General features: G+C 39.9%; 1 protein-coding gene across 1 annotated transcript in view; it reads right to left on the reverse strand.

Moving 5' to 3' along the window:
• Positions 1-13,879, reverse strand: part of KMO (kynurenine 3-monooxygenase (kynurenine 3-hydroxylase)) — a 69,800-nt gene extending 55,921 nt beyond the window's left edge. The window contains exon 1 of the mRNA XM_010836724.1: positions 13,623-13,879. Within this exon, the coding sequence (XP_010835026.1) occupies positions 13,623-13,676 (54 nt within the window). The 5' untranslated portion in view covers positions 13,677-13,879. The remainder of the gene's footprint in view (positions 1-13,622) is intronic.
• Between the last annotated feature and the right edge of the window lie 13,610 nt (positions 13,880-27,489).

Genomic DNA, 27,489 nt, shown 5'->3' on the forward strand with positions numbered 1-27,489 from the left:
GCTCCAGGAGTTGGTGATGGACAGGGAGGCCTGACGTGCTGCGATTCATGGGGTCGCAAAGAGTCGGACACGACTGAGCCACTGAACTGAACTGAACTGAACTGAAGGTTTGAATAAAACTAAAAGGAAAAATTATTTGTAGATATTATATAAATTCAGCTAGAAAGATTAGTAACATGGCTTATAAAGTACTTTATAGATTCACTCTAACTTTATTTCTCCTTCTCACTTCTATGTAAAATGCTCTTAATCAGGAATTGGACTGTAGCCCACCATGCTCCTCTGTCCATGGGACTCTCCAGGCAAAAATACTGGAGTGGGTTGCCATGACCTCCTCCAGGGGATCTTCCTGCCCCAGGGATTGAATCTGAGTCTCCTGTATTACGGAGAGATGCTTTACCATCTGAGCCACCAGGGACTCTTTAGTTGTTACACAGGCAAAAATGCTAGGAAGACCCAAAGAGATAAATGGAAAGGAAAATATGTGTATATCATGCTCAGCCCACCACATACCCTTGGGTAAGGCCCAGCTGCTTCCTGTGCATCAATAAGGAGGGAAGCTGGTGAGAGGAGGGAAGAAACTATATGGGGTTAGACTCCTAGGAGCTATTGTAGTTTTCATGCCAGTTCTTAGAGTAAAGCCTGAAAGTGAGAAGTCACTCAGTCTTGTCCAGTTCTTTGCGACCCCATGGACTATATAGTCCATGGAATTTTCCAGGCCAGAATACTGGAGTGGGTAGCCTTTCCCTTCTCCAGGAGATCTTTCCAACACAGGGATCAAACCCAGATCTCCCGCATTTTGGGTGGATTCTTTACCAGTTGATCCACAAGGAAAACCCAAGAATACTAATACTGGAGAGGGAGAGGGTAGTCTATCCTTTCTCCAGCAAATCTTCCCAACCCAGGAATCGAACCAGGGTCTCTTGAAGCATTGCAGGCAGATTCTTTACCAGCTGAGCTATGAGGGAAACCCAGACAGAGTTAAGCCTGGACATAGACTATTATGAAAAACCTCCATATTTGTTTTGCAGCATCAATAGTTCACAGTAGTAAGAAGTTTAAATAAAAAATAATCTGAAAAGTAAATGTTTTATTAACAACTGGCTTAGCCTGTTTGTGCTTCAGCAGACTGAGGCAATTCCTTGGTTACATAATCATGGATTTACTCCACTTACTGCTCTTCCATTTCTCCACTTACTCTAACTTCCTTCTTTAAGGGTCATGTGCTTGGACCCCACTGTGGACCATTATATTGATGACTAACTTACTAATTTAAAAGATAATTTGAACATTTCTTTTATATAAATGTGGAGTTATGCTTCTCAGGCATTCAGCCAGTGTGGCTTTTTGCAGTAGGATCTACTACCTTTCCGCTGATTCCCACGTGACCTCAGCAGCAAGGATTGTTCAAGTATCCAATGATCATGCTGCTGCTGCTGCTGCTAAGTCGCTTCAGTCGTGTCTGACTCTGTGCGACCCCATAGACAGCAGCCCACCAGGCTCCCTAGTCCCTGGGATTCTTCAGGTAAGAACACTGGAGTGGGTTGCCACTTCCTTCTCCAATGCATTAAAGTGAAAAGTGAAAGTGAAGTCGCTCAGTGGTGTCTGACTCTTGGGGACCCCATGGACTGCAGCCCACCAGGCTCCTCCATCCATGGGATTTTCCAGGCAAGAGTACTAGAGTTGGGTGCCAGAAAACTTTAAATTTATTGGATTGGCCCAAAATTCATTCAGGTTTTCTATAACATCAGGAAAACCCAAACAAACTTTTGGGCCAATCCAATATAAATGCTGACCTTAACAGGAAGAGGCATCATGATTTTTAAAATGTCATACTTTCTATGCCTTTTTATATAGTATGTTTGAAATTAATCTGGTAATGTATTGTTAAACATTAGTCAACTAATTTTGACCTCATGAAGCATATAAAACTCTCCCTAAGAGTCACAGAGATTGCTTGTTTCTGAGTCTGTCACCAAACAAGCTTTCGAAAAGCCTATTAATAATCTCCTACTCATGGAACTGATGCTCCATCACTTCAGTCCTGTCCAACTCTTTGCGACCCCATGGACTGTAGCCCACCAGGCTCCTCTGTCCATGGGTTTCTCCAGGCAAGAATACTGGAGTGGGTTGTCATTTCCTACACTCCAACTCATGGAACTGAGACAGTCAGTTCCTAGGCAGGTTGATAGGAAGTCTAGGGGTCCCCAAAGAGAGAGGGGTCTGGAATTCTCAAGGAGGAAGAAAGGACAAACTTTTTTTTCTTTCTCCACATTCCTTAGGATTATATAACAATAATGTATCCTGCCTAAGGACAGTCTTTCGATTAAACCTTCTGTTATCTTAAAATGTAAATTATGGGAGTAGACCTGGTCTTTACAAGGATGTATCTTGCCTGAGGACAGTGTTACCTTAAAATGTAAATTATGGGAGTAGGTCTGATGAGGTCTTTACAACCTCAGACATTCTTTGGATTCATTAGAGAGTATATAACTTCATTGTCAACACTAGCAAGCGGGTACTCTTTCTACCCCCATCTGATGCCTATGTCAAAAGCTTTCTCTATCTCCTTTATACTTTAATAAAACTTTATTACACAAAAGCTCCGAGCGATCAAGCCTCGTCTCTAGCCCCGGATTGAATTCTTCTCCTCCGGGGGCCAAGAATCCCGGTGTATTCGTGTGATTCAACAACAACCTTTCAGAACTAATGTAATGTTAAACATGTGTCAACTATTTTTGACCTACTGAAGCACATAAAACTTTCCCTAACCCCACTCCAGTACTCTTGCCTGGAAAATCCCATGGATGGAGGAGCCTGGAAGGCTGCAGTCCATGGGGTCGCTGAGGGTCAGACACGACTGAGCGACTTCACTTTCACTTTTCACTTTCATGCATTGGAGAAGGAAATGGCAACCCACTCCAGTGTTCTTGCCTAGAGAATCCCAGGGATGGGGAAGCCTGGTGGGCCGCCATCTATGGGGTCGCACAAAGTCGGACATGACTGAAGCGACTTACTTAGCAGCAGCAGCAAGAGTCATAGAGATTGTTTGTTTCTGAGTCTATCACCTAACAGGCAAGCCTGTTAGGCTTTAGTACTAATGGAACTCATGGAACTATAGCTTGGTCTTTGAAGAATTTGATCTTTGAAAGTAGCAATGTAATGAGAAGAACCAGATTGTTAATTGCACTTACTCTGAAATAAGCAAATAAGAATGTCTTCATACTTTGTAACTATTACATCTGCTAGAATTGAGAAAGTGAAAGTGTTTGTTAGTATCTCAGTCATGTTCGGCTCCTTGTAGTCCACCAGGCTCCTCTGTTCATAGAACTTTCCAAGCAAGAATACTGGAGTGGGTTGCCATTCCCTTCTCCAGGGGATCTTCCCAGCCCAGGGATTGAACCTGGGTATCCTGCATTGCAGGCAGATTCTTACCATTTAGCCATCCAAGGACTCTAGAATTGTGAATGTTATGTCAAATGTTTTATTATTTAGATCTTACTCTGAACTCTCTTACCTGTATCATTTGAATTTGGTCTCTAAAGTCAAGCAACAGCCCTGATTTTCCTTCTTTTGTTGATGATAAGATGAATGCCCCCCACACTTTGAAGTTGGGGCTCTTAAGAAAGTTTGTTCATGACTTTTTCTCTAGCCTAGATACTCCTCCAGAACACCATCTCTGACTACTGAACCTCTCTTCCTGGATGTCTTCCTAGGAAGATTCCTAGGAATCTTCATCTCAACATAATTCACATTCAACTTATTCCCCTCCTCAACCTTCAGACCCTTCTCCTCCTCTGTGTTCTTTCTCTTAGTGAATGACGACTCTACCTGCTATTTCACCCAACTAGGATAACTCAGAGAACAGTTAATGCCCTCTCTACCTACAAATATATATTTAATGAGGTAACAAGTCCTATTTATTGCATCTTTCAAATCTCTCTGAAAATAGATCTCCTTCCCATACCTTCCACTGTTCCTATATGGGGGTCCCATTGCCTAACACCTGGACTACTACAAGTTTTCTAGCAATTCTTCCTCCCCCCAGTGTCTACCTATTTAAGTCATACTTCCAGAAGAGCTGGCTATTGTCTAAAACAGAAATTGAATGATGCAGTTCCTTTCTTAAAATCCTTTATTGGCTCCTCATAAGTCTTTAAGAAAAAGTCCCAAGTTTTCAATATGGCATAAAAGATTCTTACATTTGATCCCAGCCTCTCAAGCTCATTTTTCTTCCTCTTGTTCTCATATACTATCTCTAAGAGGTAGACCGAAGTCACTGTATTTTTCCTGAATATGCCTTACACTTTGACACCTATGTGCATTTGAATCTAATGTTCCCTTTGCCTGGGCTGTTTTTTCCTCCTTTAGCTTTCATTCAAGAATCATATCCTCTGTTCAATTTCTCTTAGTATGTCTCCAACTCCAAAAGACTTGTCTTTTCTTCTTTAATTCCGTGGATGCATGTATGTGTTTTAATATCTTTCGTAATTAGCTGAATTATTTATTTACATTCCTGACTGACTTTCCCACTAGGCTGTGAATGCCCAGGGATTAGTGATATGTGTATGGCTTGTATTTTGTCCATCTTTCTATTTCCGGTACAGACCTTATACTTAGTAAAAGACTCAACAGTTTGTAATAAAAATTTAGAAAGTATTTGAAAGAAAATGTAATCTTCCACAATCTTACCACCAGGGAGAACCAGTATTAACATTTCCTATGTATTTAAAGCGAATGATATTTCTTCTTAAAATGGTATTAGGATATATAAAACATATATATTTTATTATATAGTTATCTTTTAAAAAGGAATAGTATACTGTGAATGTATTTCCAAGTCATAAGATATTTTAAATCATAATACTTAAGAATTGCCTTACATTTTGTTGTATGCAATACCCTTACATTTGTACATTGGAGTTATTTTAAATTTTTAGGGTTATAAACAATTGCATGGTGCCCACTGAGTTCTTTTGGTAAAATCACAATAATGAAATGGTCCATCAAAGCACAGGTCTTAGAGACAGGGACCAAACTCCCAGAAACTTCTGAGATCCATACTCTCTTTCTGTCTGCCCCATTGGTTCTTGAGCCTTAGTATCAGGAGGAATGGAGGAATTTATATTGTTTAGTATCAGGAGGAATTTATATTGTTTAATTATAAACAAGGTGATGAGAACGGAGTAGAAGAAAGTCTGAGATAAGTTGAGGAGAGGGTTTTGATGGCTTGGAGTGTGGCAGGAGTTAGTTGTATCTTCTTTGGTTTTGTTTTTGAAATAACTGGGAAGTACATGGAAGAAGTTGAGAGTGAGCAAGATTTTTAGGAGGTTTTGTTACAGGTTTTGTACATACTCCAGATTTGGTGTATTTGAGAGTCTATATTAGATTCTAATGCTTTTAACTTCCCTCAGATTAAAGGACAATCTTCCTTCTAAAGGCAAGGCGTTGCTGAAGCTGACTTTCAGAGAGAGAGGGAGCATGTTGCTTTCTTTAATTCCTCCATATTTTTAAGACTATCAGCATATATTTTTTTCAAATTGTCTTCAAGAAAAAAGTGCCAACTGAGATTATCATCACCAGTGGAGGAATGTTCTTTTCTCTTTGAGTTGACAGATAGATGAATAGCTGAATGAAGAGATGTGTATGGACAGATGGACAAACAGTATTTTGGAGCCAATAAAAGGAAAGCAGAACACTTTCTTGGTAGGCAGTTAACAAAACTGATCTGTCTAAAGTTATTGGCTCCATTTCAGATACTGTTCATTAGGCAGCAAATGAACTAAACTCTGAGCAAGGACTTTTGTTTTATGTAGGTGAGAACAGGGTTTATGAGGTACCTTATCTATCAGGGTAGCAAAAAATACTCAAAATGTTAGTCAGCCCTGTTAGAGAAATACAGATACGTGAGTGAGATAGCTCAAAGAAAACTTAATTGGTGAGAGGAATTGTAACATAAGCAAAACTACAAAAGAAATTGAGGAAAGCTAGTAGAGTGAGATGAAAACTTGTCTCTACTTATTGAGCAAATTCAAGATGACATCCATGGTCACAAAGAAACTGACTTCACTTCTGTTTGTACAAGGTGCTGGAAATCAGGGCAGTAATACAGGTTTATCATACGTAAGTTTTTGTGCCTGAGGAGTGGAAAGCAAGAGTGACGTGAATAGATATTTTAATATTAATGAAATAAAATAATAATAGTTATTAAGCTATTTGCATGGTTTGTTTTGTCAATATTTGCGTAAAGTAAAAAGTATACACTTGAACTATTAGTTCAGTTCAGTTCAGTTGCTCAGTCGTGTCTGACTCTTTTCAACCCCATGGATTGCAGCATGCCAGGCCTCCCTGTCCATCATCAACTCCCGGAGTTTACTCAAACTCATGTCCATTGAGTCGGTGATGCCATCCAACCATCTCATCTCCAACCATCATCCCCTTCTCTGGCCTTCAATCTTTCCCAGCATCAACTATATAGAGAACTATCAGCTCAGTTCAGTTCAGTTCAGTTGCTCAGCTGTGTCTGACTCTTTGCAACCTGATGAATCGCAGCACGCCAGGCCTTCCTGTCCATCACCAACTCCTGGAGTTTACCCAAACTCACATACATCGAGTCGGTGATGCCATCCAGCCATCTCATCCTCTGTCGTCCCCTTCTCCTCCTGCCCCCAATCCCTCCCAGCATCAGGGTCTTTTCCAATGAGTCAACTTTTCGCATGAGGTGGCCAAAGTACTGGAGTTTCAGCCTCAGCATCAGTCCTTCCAATGTACACCCAGGACTGATATCCTTCAGAATGGACTGGTTGGATCTCCTTGCAGTCCAAGGGGCTTGCAAGAGTCTTCTCCAACATCACAGTTCAAAAGTAACTATATATAGACAGACCTTAACCAAAAATTATGAAACATTTGATGGTTTATACATGTCTAGAATATTTATTTTGGAGAAAGTGAAAAATCTAGGTGACATTTGATTTCTATGTTTATAAAGACTAGATTGAGAACAAAGCTAGTGACCTGTGAGGAAGGAAGTATGAAAAGGAAGCAACAAAACTGTAGAGTTAAAAGAATTAGGGACCTAGTCTTAGCCCATGATGAAGAAAAAAAGACCCAGAGAGGGTAAGAGTTCTTGCACTTCCAGCAGATTGCAGCCTTTCCAGTGCATTCTCCTCACTGTCTTTTGCTGCTTCTATCCAACTGAACTGAGTGAAGAGTGACTGTGAGGTGGAAAGACCCTAGGGAGACAGGGCAGAAAACAGTGTCTAGGGCCATTTTGGCATAAGGTCCAGTTTGAGCCTATAAATTTGTGACAGAATTTAATATCTCTAGACGTGAGATATAACCTCTCATAGCATCAAGGTCAGGCAGTTTCAAAGGCAGTTTCATCAGTTGTTGTTTAGTCGCTAAGTCATGTCCAACTCTTTTGCGACCCCATGGACTATAGCTCACCAGTCTCCTCTGTCCATGGAATTTTCCTAGCAAGGATACGGGAGTGAGTTGCCATTCCCTTCTCCAGGGAATCTTCCCAGCCAAGGGATTGAACCTGCATCTTCTGTGTCTCCTGCATTGACAAGCAGATTCTTTACCACTGAGCCACCTGGGAAGCCCCAGTTTCACCAGTAGAAGCCACTAACAACTTGACTACTAGGGGACAGGGCACAATTAACAATAATAAGTCATGGAAAACATGTCTCCTTGACCTGATGTTTTGAACAACTTTACCCTCTAAATAAGCTCTTAATGGAGAATTTTGGTGGGTCAAACAGAGGGGAAAAGGAGTTGCTTGTCAGCTAGGGAGATAGAAGGAATGCTTCAATATTGCCCTAAAATACATCTTCAAAGTGTGTGCTAGAACAATGGACACTGCAACAGTAGGCAACAACTAAGGCTGCTATTCTCAATAATCCTTACAGCTGAAACTCTAAACTTCAGCCAAAAAATGAGAGATCAGTAGCTGTAACTGTCACTGAAAACTCTGATCATTTCCATCATATTTGTAAGCATTGAAAACAGTCACCTCAGCAGCAGCATTTCCAGATACCAAGAACCTGAATACCTACCCATCTTCAGGACACATGTGCAATGGCCTTTCTTTTGACTTCTCTGGATTGTCATTTGGTGAAGAAAACAGGTATCACTCTAACCTAAACTCATGTGGCAGTTTTTTACCCCTGGGTTGACTTAGGTTAGAATTAGAAAACTGTAAAACTCCTTCCTAATGGCAACCCACTCCAGTATTTCTGCCTGGAGAATCTGAAGGACAGAGGAGCCTAGTGGGCTATATAGTCCATGGCGTTTCAAAGAGTAAGACACGACTGAGTGACTAAACAACAGCAAAACTCTTTTCAGCCTGAAAAGTAGAGATTGGTTTTTAAATCTTATTCTTCTTTTTTTTTTAATGTTAGTCCTTAAAAGTATTGCATTCATTATGACTCCATTCTGAAAAATAGTGTCTTTGTTTTACTTGCCCATAACATCTGCCTGCACTTTGTTCTGAAAGCAAACTCATGCACACAAGATATTATAGTGTGTTTGACAGTACAAGGCACTGGGATAACCGTTATAAAAGAAAAGGGGGCAGGACCCAAAGATAAGAAAATATTTAGACTCATGAAGTTATAGAAGCTTCTATGGGGAATAAACTATGCATATCTACAAATTTGGGTGACTCAGTGGTAAAGAATCCACCTGCTGGTGTAGGAGATGCAAGAGACAGGGGTTCGATCCCTAGGTTGGGAAGATTCCCTGTAGAAGAAAAATGCCATCCCACTCCAGTATTCTTCCCTGGGAAATCCCATGGATGGAGGAGCCTGGCTGACTGCAGTCCATTGGGTCACAAAACAGTCAGACATAACTCAGCAACTAAACAATTATCTCTTTATAATTATTATGTCTATAACTTTAACAGAATGCAGTCTGTGATAAAGGCAAGCAAAGTCCTATGTGCATTCGCAGGAGAAGTTACACCCCCAGCTTCCAGGAGGTAATCCTTATTGCAGGGGAAGGGATTGGGAGCAGTGTTTCACACAAGAAGGAAAATAACTGAGTATAGTGATTTTTTGTAAATACTCAGATTAACATTCTTGAAAAACTGTTTTAACGTCTTTTCCCACTCTTTAATAGATAAACTTTAGCCAGTTTATGATCATGGTTTACAATTTCTTTCACCTTTAGTTTCTCAAAGACTCCTTCATTGATCTATTGGTTACTTCTGACCTCTTTGACTTAACATGTCTTCAAAGAACAGAAATCAATTGGTTAATCACAGAATCAGATGATCACTACATTAGAGTAAAGACAAATTCTTGAGTGATCTTTCACTAGGCAAGGTATCATTGGGGGAAAAAATCAGTTCATTATATTATTTGGACTTCTGAGTAAAGGTTCTCAGCTCTGTTGCAATTTTCCCCCTGGGGCCCAGAAGGAGCCTTTAGTGTATCAGCCTTTAATAACCAGAGATCCTAGTCTAAGGGACTAGGATCAGTCCATGGGGAGGAAGATAAGGGGAAGGGTGAAACACACACACACACACAAGAAAGTAGATGGGCAAGCAAATAATTTTGTCCTTTATGTATTGAATTTAACCTTCTTGAATCACTTTTTGTAATCAGCATTTTTTTTAATTTCCTCAGTATTCAGTCTTTCATCCATTATGAAATTTCCTTTACCTTCATATCATTAAGAAGAGTTTTTCATTCCTTTCATTCATTTATCTGTCAAATACTAAATAATGACATTAAGCAATATTAGGTATGGTTCCAGCGACGAGAGGCTATATCCTTGTAGGAATAGATGCTTAATAAACAGCTTACCTACTTACCCAAGACAAATAAAGTATATGATTTCAGGTGCTGATAGGTAATATAAAAAACAAAAACATGGAAAGGATGAGGCCAGGCAGGTAGACAGACTCAGTTCCTGTAGGGCTTTTGGTAAGGAGTTTAGATTTTACTTTATTTGTAATGGAAGGTTGTAAGCAATGAATGGTAATTATCACACTAATGATTTGAAAGGTTGATTCTGGCTGCTGTGTGACTGCCTATGGATAAGAGTAGAAGCTGGGAGATCATTTAGGAGGAGGCTGCAAGAGTATGGATAAAGAATGATGGCCCTAACTAGGATGGTAGCAATGACCAGAATTGAAATATATTTTTGTTATAGAGCTGCCAAGGCTTATTGGTAGAATGAAAGAGAAACGGGGATTTTCATAAAATGAAAAAAAAGAATCAGACGTGATTCCTAAGTACGGACCTGAGCAATAAGGTGACTAGAATTCCTTTGCAGAGGAATTTTAATTGCTTCTTAATATATGTGTATTAGTTCATGTCTTCCATTTTCTAGCACATGTATGTGTGCCCAGATAATGAAGTGGTTCTATGATGAAGAGTTAAAGTGTTATTCAGGGAGAAACCTGCGGATGATACTCACATTTTTATGCCTTCCAAAGTCATATATCCAATCACATATTTGTTATATCCCCTAGCTCAGTTGACAAAGAATCTGCCCGCAATGCAGGAGGCGCTAGTTTGATTCCTGGGTCGGGAAGATCTCCTGGAAAAGGAACAGGCTACCCACTCCAGTATTCTTGGGCTTCTCTTATGGCTCAGCTGGTAAAAAATCCACCTGCAATACAGGTGATCTGGTTTCAATCCCTGGATTGGGAAGATCTCCTGGAGAAGGGAAAGGCTACCCACTTCAGTATTCTGGCCTAGAGAATTCCATGAAAGTATAGTCCATGGGGTCACAAAGAGTTGGACATGACCGAGTGACTTTCACTGTCACTTGGATATCTAAGTGCTATCGTAAGAGATATCACTGCTGCTAAGTGCTAAGTCACTTCAGTCGTGTCCGACTCTGTGCGACCCCATAGACAGCAGCCCACCAGGCTCCCCCGTCCCTGGGATTCTCCAGGCAAGAACACTGGAGTGGGTTGCCATTTCCTTGTCCATAGAGAAGAGATATCACTGCTGCCACCCTAATCCAAGCCTTGGACAAACACAACAGCCTCTTAACTGGTCTACCTGGTCTTAAAATTTTCCCAGTTCTTCTCTTTATAACAGCCTAAGGAATCTTAAAATCACGGCTTGCTTTCCTACTTAAAATCTTCCAACGGCTTTCCATTGCATCTAGGGTAAAATCTGTCTGCCTTGCACTCTAAGATCCTAGGATTCTCCCCAGCCTCAGTGGCCACTCCTTTCCAGGTTCATTCTTTGTGCCTTTCTGTCTGCTCCAAGAAAAGTACCCAGCTCTTTATCTCCTCATTGTTTCTCTACAGTCCTTCATCTACTCCAAATGGTCTTTCTGTAGCCCTTCACATGATGGCTTCCTTCGCATTTTTCAGGTCATATATCTCCTCAGAAAAGCTGTCCCTGACCACACTCTGTAAGTGGATACCCTCAAGACCCTACAGCATTACCCTGCTTGAATTTTTTTTTTGTAGTACTTAGGCCTCACTGAACTTACTTTTCTTCTCCATTATCTTTCTCCTCCCTAAATGCTTATCACTATATTCCTAGTACCTAAAACAATGTTGGCACATAGCTGGCACCCAATAAGATTTTGTTGACTCCATGAATTCACATTTTATGAAAAATTTTGATAGGAATGATTGGATTGAAGCCAGGTATAAAGTATGAAGAAATGAGGATGTATGTCACATGCATTGGCCAACACAGCATGTGATAGTGAAGGAGGAATCAGAACTGGCCCTATCTTGAAAGCAGGACTCCATCTTGGGCTGGAATGTGGACTCTGAGCTATAGGCCCAGTATCTGTGGAAACGACAAACCAACTGGAAAACCAGGCCCCAGGAAGGAAGAGCCCCTAATTATCTGTGTAACCAAATGGAATCATACAGTCTACTATGCTTATTGAGGTATGACCACAGGCCTATTGATAATTGTCCACTGTTAACTACCTAGGCTTAAGGCATATGATAAATATGATAAAGGTTAACTTTTATTGTCAGGGAATTTGGGGAGGTGGGTTCGTACATGTACACTTAAGGTACATAAGGTTTTCACAAAAACTGGTCGGGGGTCCTTGGCTAAGGGGAGACTCTGCCTTGGGCCTGCTGGTGTAATAAACTGCACTCCACTATTTGCATTATCCTTCTGAGTGAGTTTATTTCCCAGAACGTGTGGCTACAACAATAGCAAACCAGAAATGTTAAAACTGTCATCATACTTTAGGGAAAACATGAAAAGGAAGGCAACACCCAAGTCAGAATTAGCACAAACTGTATAACTCTATATGTGGTACAAAATGTACTCATTTACATACAACCTAGAACAGTGTCTGGTACATTATTAGGCCCTCAGCAAATTTTCGCAAAGTAAATGAAATAAATAAACACCTATGATTTAAAAGCGTGCACATGATTAAACCAAAGGCAAAGCCAAAATGATTAAACTTTAACTAATGGGGATATTTTGATTCCAAAATAGTTGTTCTGCTAAGGGAGGGGAAAATACAGTTTCACTGAGGCAGCCCCATGTTAAGCACAGCAATGGCACCCCACTCCAGTACTCTTGCCTGGAGAATCCCAGGGACAGGGGAGCCTGGTGGGTTGCCGTCTATGGGGTCGAACAGAGTCGGATACGACTGAAGCGACTTAGTAGCAGCAGCAGCAGCTTTCCTATAATAACCGTGGAAGCAGAGAATAGACACCCTCTCCCCTCATCTTGCCAGATGTGGGGTCATCTCAGCCCATTCATCTCACCTGCTCTGTGCCTCACTCCACCAACTTGGAACCAGCCAGACAGGATCACTGAATAAGTATTACTCCCACTTACTCAAACAACTAGTGAACATTCAATGTGATAATTCTGCATTAACTTCATGTTTCTTGACACTTTTATTCTTACTAGACAGTATAAACTGAGTTATTAACCAAAGCAGGGCAAATGTTTTGATTAAAATGACTATTTACATTAATATTTGTTTTAAAACATAGTCCATTCAGGGATTAATCAAATTCAATTTGCTTTATTTTCTATTTTGAAAAATGCTATACAGAAAAAACAAGGGAAAATGGAAATAAGATAGCTCTTTTAGGAAAGAGCAAACTAAATTAATACCACATTTTAAAAAGGTGTATTTAAATATCAGAAATGTTTCAAAAGAAAGTGAACAATCCTTACAAGTGATTAATAATACTAAAATAAGTGAAATAGGTGAGGAAGATTAGAGGTATAATATCTTTATACAACAACAAAGGTGGTCAAAAAGTTATAATATAACTAACAGTTATAATATAAATAAGCACCACAGATGTAACATGTAATTAATGCCACTGTATGTTGCATATGAAAGTTGTTAAGAGAGTAAATCCTTAGAGTTCCCATTACAAGGAAAAAATATGTTTTCTTTTTCTGTTATTTTATACTTCTCTGAAATGAGAAATACTCACTAAACTTCTTGTGGGAATCATCTTATAATGTATGTAAGTGAAATCATTATGCCGTACACTTGAAACTTACAGAGTGCTCTATGTCAATAATACTGCAGTAAAACTGATAGAAAAAATATTAATAAAAGCAATTAATCTCTGATCAAAAAGCAAAAAAAGAGTAATGATAATATAATACCACTACCAGGAATAATATATCCAAATAGATTCTTACCAAGCCACCACCAATGATAGCTATATTTTTTCTTTGAATATCAGAAGAATCCATCACTGCTGAAGTGTTTTTCACAGCTGTTGCAGCTCTCTTCACAGAGAAAACTGTCTCCTATACACTGACTTCCCTCCGTCTTTGCCTTAAGCCCTGCATTGGTGAGCCAGCAGCAGCATTTGAATAGGGCCTTTTTTCCTTGAACTTAGAAGGTAGCATTTAACCCATTAGTTGCCGGAAGGACAATCAGCTCAACTTTAGGGGAAAGGGAATTTGTCGCAATAACCAAATTTTGAAAAATCCAGCCAAGTGAAGACTGAACACTCTCTTATGTGTAAGTCAGAATTTTTAAAGCACAAGTTTTGTGGCTTTTCTTCTTCCTTTTCTATACCAAGTATTCTTAGTTTCATTTTCAACCATGACTAACCCATGCATGAAACTTCCCTGATCTGGTGTCCCAGAGCATCTTACACTTCTTTTAATAAGATGGCGTGGTTTCCCAATTGTTCTGTGGATTGTTCTTGTTATTAAGACTGGTCAGGAATTTCACCTAAACCATCCTTATGGATTGTCTTTAACAGACTATACCAGGGAAAACATTTTTCATACTCTGAATATTCTCCTGAGCAAGATTTTGAATTATAAAACTGACAATACTTCCTTTTTTGTATCAAATGCTAGAAACATTAGAATCTAATTTGTGTATTAATCCTAGGGGAAATGGATAATATTATGCTTTTTGTAAATTCATTCATGGCTTCATATTGTCTCTTAAATTCTTTGTCTTCTTCCGCTCTATTTTAAATATATATTTTAAATTTCTGTGTGTATTTTTGAATTGGAGGGTTTTTTATAAAACAGAACATGACAGGTAAAATAAAGTAAGAATGTAAATGAAGATGCTTCTTCACTTCCTGGTGAGAGCAGGAAGCCTTCAGACTGGTTTTCCTCTGATGAGGAACTAGAGTTCAACATCAGTCGATAGTGACCTCTTGTGGATAAGTATAATCAGCATTGTTGTTAGGAATTTTTTTTTTCAGAAACGTTTACTTATTTATTTAGAATAGTTAATGAGCTTCCCATGTGGCAGTGGTAAAGAATCCACGTGCAATGCAGGAGACATAGAAGACAGGGGTTTGATCCCTGGCTTGGGAAGATCCCCTAGAGTAGGAAATGGCAACCCACTCCAGTATTCTTGCCTGGAAAATTCCATGAACAGAGGACCCAGGCAGGATACAGTCCATGGGGTCACAAAGAGTGAAACATGACTGAGTACACACACATACACACACACACACACACAGAATAGCTAATACATTTACATTTTATGAAATACAAAAAGTACAAAAGGGTATACAATGAATAGTCAGTTTTCTTCTAATCTTGTCCCTTAGCCAGCTATTTTCCCCAAGATAACCAGGTTTTTTATTCCCTCTTCTTTTATGAACACCTCTCTCCTGCTTTCTCTCTCTGTCTCTCTCTCCCTCCCTCATACCTCCTTCCTTTTTTTTCATAAATAGTAGCCAATTTTATACACTTTTCCACACTCCAGGTTTTCATTTACAACATAAACTCAATAATTATTTAATGTCAGTATACAGAGAGCTGTTTCATTTGTTTTTTCATTGTGGACTATAACACCAAAAAACTAAAGCACATAAAACCCAAGTATACAGTCCAATAACTTATTGTAAAGCAAGTACTCATGTATTTACCACTCAGACTATGAAAAAAACAATTGCCAGGGCCCCAAAAGTCTACATGTGTCCATTGCCAAAAGTCTCTTCACAGAGGTAATCGCCATTCGTACAAGCAACCTTATAATCCTTTAGTTTTGGACTTCCCTGGTGGTTCAGAGGTTAAGAATCTCCTCGCCATGCAGGGGACACAGGTTCAATCCCCGACTGGGGAAGATTTCCACGTGCCTCAGAGCAACTAAGCCCATGCACCACAACTACTGAGTCTGCACTCTAGAGCCCAAATCGCAACTACTGAAGCCTGTGCACCTAGAGCCTGTGCTCTGCAGCAGGAGAAGCCACCGCAATGAGAAGCCTGTACACGGCAACTAGAGAGTAGCCCCTGCTCACTGCAGCTAGAGAAAAGTCCATGCACGGCAACAAAGACCCAGTGCAGCCAAAAATTAATAAGTAAGCTTTAGTTTTGCCTCTTTGCTTCTTTTTATTCATTTACAGTAAGCTTTACTGTAATGAATTATGCTGGGGTTTTTTCTTTGAAATTTGCTTCTTTTCTTCAGTATTTTATTAATCTGTGTTATTCCATGGTGTTCTAATTCACTTGTTTTCATTTATCCATTCTACTGCTGATGGACATTTGGGTGTTCCCAGTTTTTCAATATTGGGTGGCCAGAAAGCTTGTTAGGGCTTTTCCATAAGACGCTACAGAAAAACCTAAATGAACTTTATGGCCAACCAAATATTTTGAATAATGCTGCTATGATCAGCCTTGGATATATTAGTACAATGTAGTACACATACAAATGAGCATGTATATTAGTACAGTGTAGTGCACATACATATGAGCATGTATATTAGCACACTGTAGTGCACATATATATGAGCATGTATTTTACTACAACATAGTGTGCATACATGTGAGCTTGTATATTAGTACAGTGTAGTGTGAAGAAGGCTGAGCGCGAAGAACTGATGCTTTTGAACTGTGGTGTTGGAAAAGACTCTTGAGAGTCCCTTGGACTGCAAGGAGATCCAACCAGTCCATTCTAAAGGAGATCAGTCCTGGGCGTTCATTGGAAGGACTGATGCTGAAACTGAAACGCCAGTACTTTGGCCACCTCATGCAAAGAGTTGACTCATTGGAAAAGACCCTGATGCTGGGAGGGATTGGGGGCGGGAGGAGAAGGGGTGACAGAGGATGAGATGGTTGGATGGCATCACCGACTCAATGGACGTGAGTTTGAGTGAACTCCGGGAGTTGGTGATGGACAGGGAGGCCTGGCGTGCTGCGTTTCATGGGGTCGCAAAGAGTCGGACACGACTGAGCAACTGAACTGAACTGAACTCAACTGAGTGCATGTACATACGAGCTTAGTATAGTGTAGTGCACATTCATATGAGCATGTATATTAGTACAATGAAGCGCACATACATATGAGCATGTATAGGAATTATATACTGGTTATGCTTATTTTTAATTTTCTGAAACAAAGTTATGTTCCAAAGCATTTTACTTTTACTTGACACAGTGTATAGAAATTTCTCTTCTGCTACATCCTCATCAACGTGTACATTGTTGGTATACCCAGTACTTGCTGGTGGATGTGTACTCTATCCCACTATCATTTTAATCTGCATTCTTTGATTATAAATAAAGGTGGGCACCTCATTCACATTTGCTTTTCTTTCTGTGTATACTGCTCAATTTTCATTTGGGTTGTCTTTGTTTTTTTTTTTTTTAACTGACATTGGATATGAGTTTTATTCTTTATATATATTGCAAATAACTTCCACTCTCTGGCTTGCCTTTTTGCTTTCTTAGTGATGCCTTTTGATGAAAAGATATTCTGAATTTTAGCATATCAAATGTACCAACCCTTTCCTTTATAGATTTGTTTTGACGGTTATTTATTTGGGTTTAGGAACTCATGTTACCTAATTTACGTATGACTATTTTAAACTGAGTGCTCAAAACTGTATTAAAAAAAAATCAAGAAGGCAGAACAGAAGGATGTGGATCTTACCACCTCCCACAAAAGCATCAAAAATACATTTACGTGTGGAACAATTCTCACAGAACACCTACTGAATGCTGGCAGAAGAGCTCCAAAGCTACATGACAGGTTACAATGTAACCAGGTAGGATGAAAGAAAAAAGCAAAGGATTGGTAGGGGACCAGCATCCCTGAAGGGGTGCAGTGAAAGAGGAAAGTTTCCCTTACCTTAGGAACACCCTTCAGAGCCTGAGATGACAGACAAGATAGATTGGGAGCTTCAGAGGCTCAGAGCAGAGTGTAGCAGCCAGACTGTCGCAGGCAGAAAGGAGAAAGACAAGCACAGACAGTCCTGGCTACCTTCCTGCGCTCCCCAGTCTGAGGTGCTAGTCTGCTGGTGTGCAGAAATCTGAGCTTCAGCAGAGAGACCAGGGGAGAGTACTGGGGATGGCTCCATGGAAACAGCCTGAAGGGTCTGGAGTACGGTCCAAGCAGCAACCAAGGGTGTAGATGGGAGGGGCCCTGGTCCATCAGAGAAGCCCTATCGTTAACACAAGTATAAAAGGAAGGACATGGCCCCACCATAACGGTCTCGTTTTCAGCATGCTCACTGCAGGCAAGGCTCCAGTGTGCAAGCAATGGTGGGTTGTCCACAAGCAGAGGCAGGGCTGAAATCTGAGCCTATGCCCAGAAGCTGTGATCCAGATTTACACCATCAGTGGCCAATTTGTAAGCTCAGTACCTGATGAACTTCGGGGTGGGTTATTAGTGCTCCCACAGCTGGAGTGGGTCCCATGGTAGCAGCTGCAAACTTTGTGGGTGGGCACATGCAGAGGCAAGGCTGGGCCTGAAATGATTCCATAGTCCCCACAGCAGATGTAAATGTACAACTATAGCGGTCCCAATGCCTGACTACAGAGAATCTGTACTGATGAATCTGCACTGGTGACTTTGTGAGCACACTGCCTAAAGGACACCCAGCGCAATCACCTGCATTTCTCTGGTGGAGATGGGTCTGAGGGCAGTGTCAACAACCAACCATGTACTTTGTGAGCCAGCACAATGGGTGACAGATGACACCACAGTATATACTTCATGGGGGACAGCTCCTGTGAAGGGATACCTAGTGGCTCTTCTGCTGGAAGAGAAGGTCAGTTTCCCAAGGCAATAGAAATAAAATACAAAAATAAAGGAAAGTGATCAAACCAAACTTTAGAGCTTTTGCATGGCAAAGGAAACGAAGCAATATGGAATATGAGAAAGTATTTGCAAACAATGTGACAAAAGGGCTTAATTTCCAAAACATTGAAACAGCTCATAATGGGTTGGCCAAAAAGTCAGCAAATACAAACTACTATATATAAAATAGATAAAGAGAAGGTCCTACTGTGTAGCACAGGGAACTATCTGCAATATCCTGCTGCTGCAGCTGCTAAGTCGCTTCAGTCGTATCCGACTCTGTGCGACCCCATAGACTGCAGCCCACCAGGCTCCCCATCCCTGGGATTCTCCAGGCAGGAACACTGGAGTGGGTTGCCATTTCCTTCTCCAATGCATGAAAGTGAAAAGTGAAAGTGAAGTCGCTCAGTCGTGTCCGACTCCTAGCGACCCCATGGACTGCAGCCTACCAGGCCCCTCCGTCCATGGGATTTTCCAGGCAAGAGTACTGGAGTGGGTTGCCATTGCGTTCTCCCTGCAATATCCTATAAACACCAATAATGGAAAATAGTACAAAAAGTAATATACATATGTATAATTGAATCACTTTGATATACACTAGAAGGAGATGAGACCTGGGTGTTCATTGGAAGGACTGATGTTGAAGCTAAAACTCCAATACTTTGGCCACCTCATGCAAAGAGTTGACTCATTGGAAAAGACCCTAATGCTGGGAAGGAATGGGGGCAGGAGGAGAAGGGAATGACAGAGATGAGATGGCTGGATGGCATCACCGACTCAACAGACATGGGTTTGGGTTGACTCCAGGAGTTGGTGATGGATAAGGAGGCCTGGCGTGCTGCAATTCACGGGGCCACAAAGAGTCAGACATAACTGAGTGACTGAACTGAACTGAACTGAAGAAACTAACATTACATTGTAAATGATTATACTTCAAAAAAAAAGAAATGACTTGGAAAGAAAAAAGACTGCAGTAATCTGAAGCTTAAGCTAGCAGTACATTAACTTAGAGAGGATTTATTTTTGCTTCTGCCTTGTGCCCATAGGTGATTTCACACTCATTCGATGTGTGGAATTAGCAAGGTCTGTCTGTTTCTGAAATGGTTGTTCCACTGGTGTCTGCATGCCCCATGTGACACTAAACAAGTGATCTTCACTTTTTGTTCTTTCAGCCTAGGAATTGAATAACTTTTTCCCATAACATGTCATGTGCTTATTTTGAATGTTATTTATCTGAAAGACAAATCCTATGGAAGTATTCATTGGCAGTTTAGTCACAGATAAAATAGCCTGAAACTTACATACAATTGTCTGCTTGATAACTGCAAACTTTTTCCCTTCTACTCAAAAAGTACATCTGATAGGATATTATTACCCGAGTAACAGTCTGTCTGCTTCAATTATTTAAAAAAATTTTTTAAAAAATTTAAAACCCTGACTCTATATATGACATTGTTGACCCACTTCACAAATGATCTAGTTAAAACAATGTGTTAATTCACTAAGATTGACTATGAGGATGCTGATAACTATTATCTTAATATGTTTCAAGAACATTAATGGAGTGGATCAAACTTACCAGGTCTGAGCCAAAGAAACGTACATCAAGCAAGTAGATTATGTAAGAGTTAATGATGAATCATGTGGTTCTATGCAGTCTGCAACAACATGCTTGTGGACTGATAGGCAATGATCATTATCACTTTAGTTACGTTACTGGCAAGACCCTGGTCTTGTCTCAGTTCACTCTCAGTAGAATAGGAAAACTATTTTGTACTGTTGCCTCCCAGGAATTTCCCCAGTCCCCATAGCAGGGAGAATCAGTATTACTGCTTCTCCAATTAGGTGACAATTTTCAAGACTCATCTTGCCTTCCTTTTTTTTTTTTTGACAATACAAATCTAAATGAAATTTGAATTATAAAGTAGCTACATTTTGTAAGACCTGAATAATGTAGATTTGATGTTCTTTGGGTTGGAGGAGAATGAAAGAGAAAATTAACTTTTTGTATGAGGTTAGACAGGAGAAAACAGATCTGAGTAGAATAACATAGTCAATAACTTTATAAATTGAAGGATAGCGTGAGGTCCCTGGGCCTCTGTGAGAGAAAGGGCACCAAAAGCTTGTAAAAAGTTTAACTATTACAAAGCTACAATTTCAGCCATGGCTACTTGTCTTTCTAGTCTTCCTAAAAATCTAGTAGAAAGAGTTGCTTCAGAGGGGCTTCAGCAAAGTTAAAGATGACCACATTCCTTTTCTCTGGAAGATTTTCTTGAGAAAAAAAGAAATTAATAATTTTTTTTTCTTCCTCCTCTGAGCCTGAAAAATGTGAGGCTGTGGGACAAGGAATTTATGGGGTAACTAATGTGTCAGGAGCAGCTGCTTTTCACCCTCATTGGAATTTGATTACTTGTTAATCCTTTAATCAGGTCCTTTTCCAACTGAATGACTCCAAGAGGGGCACACTTCACAGTATGTTTACTTTACAGGAGACACTGAATATTTCCATATTTCTCTACATTTAAGTTTTTAAAAATCTGCATTATTGGGAGTAATAAAAGTTTATAAAAATTAAAATTTAGTAGAGATTAATTAGTACAATATTTCCTCTGTTGTTTTCATCATTGCTAAACTGTTGAAGTTGAAAGAATATGGTCTCACTCTGTTTGATGAACGCTGCTTGCTCAATAATTGTTTATTCATTTCACCAGGCCTTTGGCACTTGCAGCTCTATGTTTTCTTCTGTCTTTGCAGGGCTGGCTCTGAGTGTTTAGGTCCGAAAAGAAAAAAGGTGTAGGGAATGAATGTACTTAGTCACTACAGTCGTGTAGGACTCTTTGTGACCCAATGGACGGTAGCTGCCAGGCTCCTCTCTCCATGGAATTCTTTAGGCAAGATTACTGGAGTGGATAGCCACTCCAGGGGATCTTCCTGACACAGGGATCAAACCAGTGTCTCCAGGATTGCAAGCAGATTCTTTACCACTGAGCCACTGGGGAAGCACAGGGGATGAATAGAAACGGAAATAAATATTAAAATAAATTAAGAATGGATCTAATACTCTATAATGTCATAAATTTAGGTGTGTACTTAATTCAATCCTTTCTACTTGAGGTCGCTAAAAAGATTTTTTTTTAAACCAGGAGAAAAAGAAGAGATCATCTAAGACATAGCTCTGAGGTACTTCCTCATCTTCCAGTGAAGACCTAACAAAGAATAGTTATGAAGGAATAACTAGAGGGAGATTCAATATTGCAAGATCAGTGAAGAGATTTCCAAATGGAAGGAGAGTCAATGGCACCACTGCTGAGGAAAATATAGGACATTGACTATCAGATTTGTGTTGCAGCAAAAAAGAAATGAAGTTTTTCCTCTCCTGAGAACAAGTAAAGAGAACAGAGAACAGGACAAATGAGCCTGAAAGAGTTGATCAATCTTAGTTTTTTAACTTACTAATCTGCAGTGTCGGTACCTAGATTTGTCCTTCACAAAGTTAACCTATCACCCCCCCTCCACCTCCACACTGTGTACATTATATCCTGCACCTGGTGTTTATTCTCTCTGAACTCTCTTGCAGCCAAAAAAAAAAAAAAAACAACCCTTATAGCTGTTTGTATTTCAGAAGGAAGGTTGCTGGTCAATAACCCAGAGACAAACGAACACAGCTGACACCAGCTGAGACTATTTTGAAATAATGCAGGAAGAAGGATGCAAGACCTTCATTCAGTTCAGTTCAGTCACTCAGTCGTGTCCGACTCTTTGCAACCCCGTGAATCACAGCACGCCAGGCCTCCCTGTCCATCACCAACTTCTGGAGTTTACTCAAACTCATGTCCATCGAGTCTGTGTTGCCATCCAGCTATCTCATCATCTGTCGTCCCCTTCTCCTCCTGCCCCCAATCTCTTCCAGCATCAGAGTCTTTTCCAATGAGTCAACTCTTTGCATGAGGTGGTCAAAATATTGGAGTTTAAGCTTTAGCATCAGTCCCTCCAAAGAACACCCAGGACTGATCTCCTTTAGAATGGACTGGTTGGATCTCCTTGCAGTCCAAGGGACTCTCAAGAGTCTTCTCCAACACCACAGTTCATCCAACACCACAGTTCAAAAGCATCAATTCTTTGGTGTTCAGCTTTCTTCACAGTCCAATTCTCACATCCATACTTGACCACTGGAAAAACCATAGCCTTGACTAGATGGACCTTTGTTGGCAAAGTAATGTCTCTGCTTTTGAATATGCTATCTAGGTTGGTCATAACTTTCCTTCCAAGGAGTAAGTGTCTTTTAATTTCATGGATGCAGTCACCATCTGCAATGATTTTGGAGCTCCTAAAAATAAAGTCTGACACTGTTTCCACTGTTTCCCCATCTATTTCCCATGAAGTGATAGGACCAGATGCCATGATCTTCATTTTCTGAATGTTGAGCTTTAAGCCAACTTTTTCACTCTCCACTTTCACTTTCATCAAGAGGCTTTTTAGTTCCTCTTCACTTTCTGCCATAAGGGTGGTGTCATCTGCATATCTGAGGTTATTGATATTTCTCCAGGCAATCTTGATTCCAGCTTGTGCTTCTTCCAGCCCAGCGTTTCTCATGATGTACTCTGCATATAAGACATTCATTAGTTTGAGCCTTATCATTTATCTACCCCAGACGATGAGTCCCAGTCTATATAACCTCTTTTAATCCCACTAGGTGAGTCGGGCAGAGTTCATGAGCTGTTAGTCTCCTGTGTTCTCCCTCTTATCTGACAAAAGGAATAAAGCCACATTCTCTATTTCTTTCAAACTCTGTCTGCTTTTTTCTACTCAGCATCAATGGACAGGGAGTCAGGATCTTGGCAACTTTTGTAACTTGTTGGTCATTGGTGAACCTAACAAGAGCAGTATCAGTGGAGTAATGTGAACTGAAGGTAGACTGTAGTAAAATGAAGAGAAAATGAGAGGTGAAGAATGAAGATGGCGAGCAAATATGCCCTAGGAATGGAGAAGTAGTTGAAGCAGAACGCAAAGTTGAGGCAGTTTTTTCGTTTTGTTTTGTTTTTAAACATGGGAGATAATACAGAAAATTTACAGTATTTGTTTAGGGCAATGGTTCAAGAAAGAGAAATAAACTGTTACCAAATCCCAGGCCCCTCTGCGCTACACTACAGGCCAATAAATCTGAGAGACCAGGTGTTGAGGCAAGAAATAGGACTTTATTCAGAAAGCCAGCTGACCAAGAAGACTGCAGACTAATGTCTCAAAATAACCATCTTATTGGGGTTTGAATGCCAGGTTCTTTTATAGAACAGAAATGGGGGCGAGGAGAGAGGTGAGGTGAGGAGGTAAAGTATAAAAGGCCATTAATCTTACAAATATCTCCTGGAATGGCAAGCCTCAGGGAGGAGATGAGTTAATTTCTTCCTTCCTGTAGACAGCAATAAGTGGACAGGATCCTGAACAAAGGCCTTTTGGTTAAACATTCAGGCAGAGGAGCAGGGTTCCCCAAGGCCAGCCATTAGGTATGAACAGTGTCTTTTTAGAGATCAAAGAACAGTGTGTTTTTAGAGATCAAAAGCAATGGAAAGCAAGGTTAAAGTAAAAGAAACAGATCCAACATGAAGTCAGTTCTTCCCTGTAACAAAACTGATAATGTAGGAAGAAGAGTGTCAGTAGGTTGGCTTTACTGTGCACAGGCAAGCAGACCCAAGTTTGCTTTGGTAAAAGTTTTACAGTTATGTGAGTTCATCTGGGGTGGATATCTAAGACTGTTCACTCACATGGCTGATAATTGATGATAAGTGTCAGCTGGGAGCTCTGCTAAGCTGTTGACTAGAATGCCTGTTTGTATAGCACAACTGTTTCAGGGCAGTCACACTTTTTACTGGTGAATGACTTAGCACAGAGTAGTTGTCTCAAGAGAATCACGGGGAAGTAGCACAGCCTTTTCTGACCTACTTTCAGCAGTCACTTTTCTCAGATTCTATTGGCTATCAGTGAGTCATAAGATCTGACTGTTAAAGGAGAAGATACCATTTAGACTCACATGTGAAAAAGTCACACTGAGAAAAGCAAATGGGATGGCAGATATTGTTGTTGGAAAATAAAGTTTGCCATATACATTTTAAAAATTATTTTTAATCATTCTTCAGTGCCGTGTTCCCTTTCCTGAGAAATATTAATAATGATACAAAAAACAAACCCCACAATGTGTCTGCAAAATAATAAAGATTGTGGGCTAGTTGGATGATCTTGGGCAACAATTTTCTTTTCTATAAGTATGAATAATAATAGGCCCTATATCATAAGGTTGTTCTGAGTGTTAAAAGACTTTATAACTTATAACATCTAGAAAATTTTCTAAATCATAAATGTATCAGTAGGTGATTGCTAAAAGGCATTAAAACAGCCCATTTATAAAACATCTGTCAGTTAACATTAAGTCAAACTGTATCATGGAAACAGAAGATATCCTCAAAATAAAAAAGAATTATCTAAAATAAAATGAGAAACATACATCAGGCAAACAATAACTAATATAAAACTGGCACAGAAATCAATATTTTAAAAAAATTTAAATAACAAGTAACAGAAATAGTGATGTTACCCAATGAAGACAGACAACCTATAAAGAAATCATTAAAGCATTGTATATAATAGCAAAAAATTACTGTTCATTAAGAAACGGCATAAAAAGCTTTATATTCATTCAGTGAAATACTGTTAAAAAGATTATTAAGAAAATGTGATAATATGTGCTAAATACAAGCCATGGAATACTATTAAGTAAAAAGATATTTAATTTGTATGCAGAGTACATCATGAGAAATGCTGGACTGGAAGAAGCACAAGCTGGAATCAAGACTGCTGGGAGAAATATCAATAATCTCAGATATGCAGATAACACCACCCTTATGGCAGAAAGTGAAGAGGAACTCAAAAACCTCTTGATGAAAGTGAAAGTGGAGAGTGAAAAAGTTGGCTTAAAGCTCAACATTCAGAAAACGAAGATCATGGCTTCTGGTCCCATCACTTCATGGGAAATAGATGGGAAAACAGTGGAAACAGTGTTAGACTTTATTTTCTGGGCTCCAAAATCACTGCAGATGGTGAGACTGCATCCATGAAATTAAAAGACACTTACTCCTTGGAAGGAAAGTTATGACCAACCTAGATAGCATATTAAAAAGCAGAGACATAACTTTGCCAACCAAGATCTGTCTAGTCAAGGCTATGGTGGTTTTTCCTGTGGTCATGTATGGATGTGAGAGTTGGACTGTGAAGAAAGCTGAGTGCTGAAGAATTGATGCTTTTGAACTGTGGTGTTGGAGAAGATTCTTGAGAGTCCCTTGGACTGCAAGGAGATCCAACCAGTCCATTCTGAAGGAGATCAGCCCTGGGATTTCTTTGGAAGGAATGATCCTAAGGCTGAAACTCCAATACTTTGGCCACCTCATGTGAAGAGTTGACTCATTGGAAAAGACTCTGATGCTGGGAGGGATTGGGGGCAGGAGGAGAAGGGGACGACAGAGGATGAAATGGCTGGATGGCATCTGACTCGGTGGACGTGAGTCTGAGTGAACTCCGGGAGTTGGTGATGGACAGGGAGGCCTGGCATGCTACGATTCATGAGGTCGCAAAGAGTCGGATACGACTGAGCCACTGAACTGAGCTGAATGAACTGAATGGCTAGATGTTAAAAATAGAATTCAGGTATAGAAAAGGTATATTCAGGTATAAAACCATAAATTTTAAAAAGTTTGTTTGCATACCAATACGCAAACCAAAAAAAAAAATACACTGGTGATTATTATATCAAAATAAGAATAGTTTCTCGGGGGATGTGGAAGAAAATGCCACTCCACTATTTGTAATTTATTTTATTTTACAAAGTATGAATTAAGTACATCAAAATGTTAGCATTTCCTAGGAAATGATAGTAATTTTAAGTGCTTATTTCTGTATTTTTCTGTCAAATGGATGACAACACTAACAATACTATCCTCATACTAAACTTTGGTGTATTGTCTTTTTGTTTAGTATGGTGGAAAACATAAACATATAGGATGGATGGTTCATTGTTTTCTAAAACCATTCCACTATCTTTTATTCTGACCTTCTGACTTCTAAATAAATCTTCATCTGTTTGAAGGAAGGAGAAGATACTGAAACTCAAAAAGTTGTTGGTGGGTTTCTGCAATGTTTCAATGTTTAGATGGTAGTTCAACTATTATCCTCATTTAAATTTTCAAATTTTAAATATGTACCAGTCAAGTTCATAAGCAACAAAATAACATAAACAGTGTTTCCAAGAGGTCTGATAGAGAATAACCCTTACGGCAGAAAGTGAAGAGGAACTAAAAAGCCTCTTGATGAAAGTGAGAGAGGAGAGTGAAAAAGTTGGCTTAAAGCTCAACATTCAGAAAATGAAGATCATGGCATCTGGTCCTATCACTTCATGGGAAATAGATGGGGAAACAGTGGAAACAGTGTCAGCCTTTATTTTTTGGGGCTCCAAAATCACTGCAGATGGTGACTGCAGCCATGAAATTAAAAGACGCTTAATCCTTGGAGGGAAAGTTATGACCAACCTAGATAGCATATTCAAAAGCAGAGACATTACTTTGCCAACAAAGGTCCATCTAGTCAAGGCTATGGTTTTTCCAGTGGTCATGTATGGATGTGAGAGTTGGACTGTGAAGAAAGCTCAGCGCTGAAGAATGGATGCTTTTGAACTGTGGTGTTGGAGAAGACTCTTGAGAGTCCCTTGGACTGCAAGGAGATCCAACCAGTCCATCCTAAAGTAGATCAGTCCTGGGTGTTCATTGGAAGGACTGATGCTGAAGCTGAAACTCCAATACTTTGGCCACCTCAGGTGAAGAGTTGACTCATTGGAAAAGACCCTGACGCTGAGAGGGATTGAGGGCAGGAGAAGAAGGGGACGACAGAGGATGAGATGCCTGGATGGCATTACCGACTCGATGGACATGAGTTTGGGTAAACTCCGGGAGTTAGTGATGGACAGGG

The sequence above is a fragment of the Bison bison genome, unplaced genomic scaffold (genome assembly GCF_000754665.1).
Source record: "Bison bison bison isolate TAMUID 2011002044 unplaced genomic scaffold, Bison_UMD1.0 scf7180017864064, whole genome shotgun sequence".
Taxonomy (NCBI): Eukaryota; Metazoa; Chordata; class Mammalia; order Artiodactyla; family Bovidae; genus Bison; species Bison bison.